This window comes from Pleuronectes platessa, chromosome 2, assembly GCF_947347685.1.
Source record: "Pleuronectes platessa chromosome 2, fPlePla1.1, whole genome shotgun sequence".
Taxonomy (NCBI): domain Eukaryota; kingdom Metazoa; phylum Chordata; class Actinopteri; order Pleuronectiformes; family Pleuronectidae; genus Pleuronectes; species Pleuronectes platessa.
In genome coordinates, this window is record NC_070627.1 from 8,476,563 (window position 1) to 8,483,206 (window position 6,644).

Genomic DNA, 6,644 nt, shown 5'->3' on the forward strand with positions numbered 1-6,644 from the left:
CTCCTCTTATTGACGTTATTGATTTCCCATTCTGCTAGCACCCCTCCAGTATCCTCTTGGTGATGGTCAGCAAGTCAGCTTAAACACATACATACACCGGCACACATCCAGCTGCAGTTCACACACACACACACACACACACACACACGTGTACGCCCAGGACTAAAATAGCTCCATGTTCAACACTGACCACAAGTCGAAAACTTCAAGCTCCTCTCACATCAAGAACCCCCGTCAGGCAGAGAGGAGGGGAGGCTACCAGACAGCACAACAAGTATCTCGTCTTTTAGCCGTCTGCTCAACCTCTTTTCTACTTCAGTTATTGTCCCATTGCAGCCAGAGGCTATGACCTTGTGTAATGTCCTTCGCCTAACTGGCCACTTAGACTGCGCCTAATAAGAGAATGTCACTTGTTAGCCAGCACCACTAGCTCCAGCCCCCGTCTTTAAATCCCCCCGAGGAAGCATGTCTTCCCCATAATGCTACACTGACAAATGGGACAAAAAGAAGACGCTCATGTCTGTTATCAGTTACATGAAAATGGTCAAACACCGATGTCAAACGTATTCCTGAGGTCTCCGTGGATTCCACTGTGTCCGTGTCAAAGACGCTGGGATAGGCCCTCTGTGAGACCTCAAAACAAGGAACAAGGCTGGTGGTGTTTATGTGCTGCAAAAAGGAACATAGCAATTTTAATCAGATACAAATATTGACCAGGGTTAGAGAAAATAATATTGAGAGGCAAGTGCTTTTGAAGCTGTAACACGATGTACAAGGATGTTTACAAGAAGGGAAAAAGAGATTGAATGATCTATCGCATGGTCTTCAAGGCTGAATTGAAATACTTATTTTTATGATTTACCACAGAGCCCATCTTCTCTGTATTTTTCTATTTGAATTATCATATTTGCAGCTTTGACGCCAAAAGAAAGAGCACACACCATGCCTAATAATATATATTATCACAGGTACTGCTCAGATTCAATTTAATACAAACATTATGGCAAAGAAAATAGTGCTGAAAATAAAAAGGAAAAACCTTAGGATGGCAAAAACAAAAGAAAATATGTTTAATCAGAATGTTGGTGTTCATGTCATGTTATAATCTGTCATACTGCTGTAATTATAGTTTGGCACATTGAAGGCACACATATAGATTTCTAGATAATGACAAAATGAAAAAAACCTTTCTGCATTTGGTTGGCTGCCTTGATTTCCATCTCACTATACTGACAGTGCCAATCGCTTACTGTTATCACCGCGCTCATTATCACATTACTTTTGTCCGAACTGGCACATGGAAAAAATGTATATGAGAATAAGGAGCATGCTGAGCACAGGCCTGACTAATAGCAGCCTGCCAACATCTAAAAGTCAATCTGCCAATCACTGCAGTCATACTGCAGCACACTGGAAGGAAAGCAGGGGAAAGCAGACACAGGTGCTGCTTCAGTGACAAAGTGTCAACTCGCCGGAAAAGGCTCACTGATATTAGAATAAATCTTAATCACTAGGCTATTATCTTCAAATGTGATGAGACCCGGAAGTCAGTTTTTTCGTAAAAGCACAGACCACAAATTCTTCAGCCAATTCGAGAGGAAGAGAAAGTGGCACTCTGACCTTGCCGTCACTACCGCTCATCGACCCGTCCGAATGGAATCACTGTTCGGCGGGAACAGCTCCACAAGTGGCTGTTGCTCCTGAGGCCAGCAAATTCTAAAGAAGATGATAGATGTATTGAAAGAAGTCTTTCAGACTTTCCTGCCTGTTCAACCATGATCTAATGGAGCAGCACCCATTAGTGCACACCGTCATGCCTAAGAAGCTATACAACTACTAAGTGATCGCCAAGGCTTGGAGTTCTACATATCAGCTTTTGTGTGTGTTTGAAAAGCTGCGTTCACTTATATGGCCGAGCACATTTCTATTTAAAATAGAAATGTATTGCTGCTGAAGAAATGTTTCATGCATGAATGAAAAAAGCATTTGTGGTTGCAGGTATTGTTTGTCTACGGCCGGGTTCCACAAAGACTGAGGGAGGGACGCACACATTTCTTATCCGCACATGACACAGAAATGAGTCAAAAGCAATAATTGTACGTGCAAGATGACCAGTAAGCAACCGCAATTCAGACGAAGTCAAACTGTAAAATCGGGCTGCAACATCCTCCCCCCCCCCCCCCTTACCTTATTCTTTTCAGGCATCTTTAACTGCTATCTTTAACCGATATGATCCTAAAACTTGACGGGGAGGCTGGTTGCTACTTGACAGGTAGTTTGATCCAATAATTGCAGTAATACAAAGACTCTAATGTTCTAATGTTCCCTTTTTCTCTTTTCCTCTTTCACATACACACACCAGAGAGAAAGTCAAGGTCAAGACGTGCTTTCCTCATACGGCACCAAGCTGCGAGAACTTGAGAGAAATGCTCAGAAATGAACCATTTGCATGGACAAAGTGTTCAACAAGAAAAAGTTGCATAACTTTCTACAGTTATATAAAGCAGTGAATTATTAAATGCCAATTTGTTCTCAAGGCTGTCAGAATTGTTTTTAGAAATGGAGAATTCGACTTAATGAAGAAGTCACTTGCATGAAAATGAAGACGATTGGGAACAAAAGTGTTTTTGCGAAAGATCACCAGATATTACACGTTCATTGTGTTGCATGGTTGTTGTTTTCAGTTTTTTTTTTCGCCCTCCAGTGCAGCACTGAAAAATTGCTGTGTCCCAGGAGAGGTGACCTGCTTATGTAGTGTGTTTCCCCTTTAACCTCGCTGTAAGCCATTCTCACCTGTCAGATCACTGCCTGCTTGTATGTGTGTGACTGTGGAGCTGTGTGTGTGTATGTGTGTGTCTGTGTATCAGGGTTTGTGTGCACATGTGGGATTTTTTCCATACAAAAGGAAAAACCCTTGTCAACAGCCTAAAGCCATTCAAATGATGCCTCAAATTTGTCATCTTTCTATATGCTTCTCTATCTCTCTCTTTCACACACACACACACACACATACACACTCCATACACAATATTTGAGTGTGTGTGCGTGTGCGTGTGAGAGCTCATGTGTTCATAGATCAACCTCAATGTTATTAACAGTCCAGCAGTTTCAATGAGGGACAAAATGGTCTTTATCTTCTACAGTTACAGCCCAGGTGCAGTTTAGAGGATCCATTAAGAGCAGCAACTCCCCTATGTCCTGATATATCCATTTACCCTTACACTTTTATTTTAGGTCAGCGTAATTATCTCTGTAATTTATATATTTATCATAGTGGGACTCTATTTGAGGTTATGTTAGGACAGACATTATTTATGGGAATTCTTTTGCTTTAATTAAATGGTGTTTAGCATAAGATAAACACTGGGGGTCATGCTATTTGTCACTATGCAACCAATTATGAATTAAATCTGTGAAATGTTTTGTTTGCTCTAATTAAAAAGTCCGAGATGCAGCAGAAAACCCTTGGGAAGAAGTTCCAGGTGAGCTTCAGGTGGAATCGGTCTCCCAGAAGGTCGATAGTTCAATCCCCGGCTCCTCCAGTCCTTAGGCACTAAGCCCGATAATTGCCCCTGATGGCTGTTCCGCCAGTATGTGAATTATGGCTGAAAAAACATGGTGTATATTAGGGCTGCAGGATATATCGGCTATGTACGATATATCGATATAATTTCCACGGGGATACAAGATTTGACAATATCGTTTATATCGATATATGCGTTAAAATGGTCAGTTTCGCCTCAAGCGTCTGCGTTTGCCTTGGGAGACTGTGAGCGCAACCGCGACCCCTCCCACTCTGTCGTTCCGAACGTGCCGATTGCAAAGACGCGTCGTTCCCGCCCCCACCACCCCCTCACAACAAATCAAGCATGGAGGATCCCAATAAAAAAAACGAGACGGCGGAGCGAGACGAAATTGTTTCTAAAAGGAGAAACAACGGCTCCATCATATGGAAATGGTTTGGTTTTAAAAAAAAAGATGAGCAGCAGCTGCAGGTCATCTGTAGGGAATGCAACAAAACAGTTGCGTCCAAAAGTGGAAGCACGACCAATCTTTTCCACCATTTGCAGCAGCGGCACAAAGTGCAATACGAGGAATGTGTGAAACTCCGTGGCTGTGCTGCTGCTGCTGCATCACCGACCGCGAAAGCATCTTCTGCGGCTGCCCCAAAACAATGTCTATTGCAAGAATCCTTCACTCGTGGTGAGCCATATGACAAGAAAACCGCAAAGTGGCGTGAGATCACTAAAGCGGTAGCCTACCACATTGCAAAAGACATGGTCCCGGTCGCAACGGTCGCCCAGGATGGTTTCAAAAAGTTGCTCCGAACAATGGACCCAAGGTACAATTTGCCAAATCGAAACTATTTCTCTGAAGAAGTGCTGCCAGAGATGTACACCACTCTCAGGCAAAAGCTGACAGCCCGGCTCGCAACAGTAAAATATTTTGCAGTCACTACCGACATGTGGTCCAGTAGGACCTGCGAGCCGTATATGTCATTGACAGTTCATTTTATCGAGGACTGGAGAATGGAGTCGGCGTGCCTCCAAACCAGCTACTTTCCTCAAGATCACACCGGAGAGCACATCGCTGAAGCCCTGCAGGATGCGCTCTCAAACTGGAAGCTGGAGGAAAAGCGGCTGGTGGCCATAACCACCGACAACGGGAGCAACGTTGTTAAAGCGGCCCAACTGCTAAAATGGCTGAGGATGCAATGCTTTGGTCACCGACTTCATTTGGCCATTGGTGAGTACAATGGCAAAGTAATAGTTACAGGGAAGAGAAAATGTGTGCATGCTTTAAAACGGTTGTTTGCCATAACAACTTTTTCACACAGTTAAATGGTGTTTGAATTTGACATAAAATCTAAATCACACACCTCCCTCTTAAACACAGGTGATCTTCCTTTTTTAGATAATAAAAATCAAAGAAGAATTACATTTTTTAAATACTTTTATTTTAAATGTTTTCTATTAAAGAACATGAACACACAATTGAAAAAGTGAATACAAAAACAAAATAAAATAACACGGCGTACTCTACTTAACAGGTTTCTAAGACATTGTTTAAATTAAAAGGTTAAATGAAAAAGTAAATGATTTAAAATATTTAACAATTTTATTTCAGGACATGGCATGGATGATCACCGCATCACAAGGTGCATTGCGCTGTGCAAGAAAATGGTCAGCAGCTTTTCCTATAGCTGGAAACGGAGGAGAGAATTGGCTGAGGTGCAGATTCAGCTGGGTCTACCGACTCACCAGCTCATCACAGAGTCAGCCACACGTTGGGGATCGAGACAGCAGATGATCAGCAGGGTCCTGGAGCAAGAGGCAGCCCTCTCCAAAGTCCTGTTTGCTGACAAGAAGTCGAGACATCTTGTCCTTAACTGGCAGGACGTAGAGGTCCTGCAGGCAGTCCAGAAAGTCCTGAAGCCCCTTCATGACTTCACAGACGCTCTCTCCGGTGAAGAGTATGTCACCCTCTCCTACGTCAGGCCTGTGCTACACCTCTTCAACTCAAGTCTCCTAATACAGGAAGAGGATGATAGTGAGCTGTGTAGGTCGATCAAGACCAGAATCTTGGATTACCTTAATGCCAAGTATGCTGACCCAGACACAAGTGACCTTTTGGATATGGCATCACTTGCGGATCCACGTTTCAGGGTCCAATACATCCCAGGTGAAAGAGTTGAGGCACTGAAACACAGAGCTGTGTTGGAGGTGGAGGCCTTGCAGGCTGATTTGGGCGGCAGTAAGCCGGACCCGGCTGGCCCTGTGCCAGAGGAACCAGGAATGCCACCACCATCCACAAAGAAGAAGTCACTGGCCAGCTTCTTCAAGCAGAGCACAGCCACCAACACCAGGCTGACACAGAGGGAGGCGATTGAAAGTGAGCTTACAAGCTACTTACAGTCAGCTATCATCGACCACGACACAGATCCTCTCCAATGGTGGAAGATGCATGCCGATATTTTTCCAGCACTGAGCCTCCTGGCAAAAAAGTACCTTTGCGCACCAGCAACCAGTTCCCCTTCTGAAAGGGTTTTCAGTTGCAGCGGCAACATTGTCAACTGTCACAGGGCATCCCTGAAGCCTGAGGCGGTTGATAGACTAGTTTTCCTTGCACAAAACCTGTAAAATATAAGAGCACTGCAAATGAGAAACGTTTTTTTGGCCTGTTCTGTTGGTAATTTTGTTCTGTTTACATTCTTGTTCTTTGCACAGCTGTAGGAGAAGAAAAATCTTAACCCTTTTCATTTAATTAAAACTATTTAATATATTTGTTATTTCACACAATGTTAGATGTTGGCACCACATAATTTGTCAAAGAGATTTAAAGATTTTATTTATTTTGTTAAGAAGCATAAAAACTGTTCTGTTCATGTGTTCATGTGTTCATTCAATTTACCTTTCTTGCACTTGGCACATGTGCCAGCCAGAGTTCCATTCTGGTGAAAATGACTATACAAAATCACATGTTGATATATGTTGCAGTCATACTGATCTGTGTTTTATTAAAAGTGCTTGCAACGTCTCACATGTGGCTTTTGACTTAAAAAAAACCATCTAACCCACTCTATAGAAAATATCGAGATATATATCGTATATCGCCATTCAGCCAAAAAATATCGGGATATCATA

General features: G+C 43.0%; 1 protein-coding gene across 1 annotated transcript; it reads left to right on the plus strand.

Moving 5' to 3' along the window:
• Nucleotides 1-4,463: 4,463 nt before the first annotated feature.
• On the plus strand, nt 4,464-6,250 carry LOC128460240 (E3 SUMO-protein ligase ZBED1-like). The gene is made up of 3 exons (XM_053445330.1): nt 4,464-4,746; nt 5,128-5,892; nt 6,228-6,250. The coding sequence occupies exons 1-3, from the start codon at nt 4,464-4,466 to the stop codon at nt 6,248-6,250; spliced, it is 1,071 nt and encodes a 356-aa protein (XP_053301305.1).
• Nucleotides 6,251-6,644: the final 394 nt, after the last annotated feature.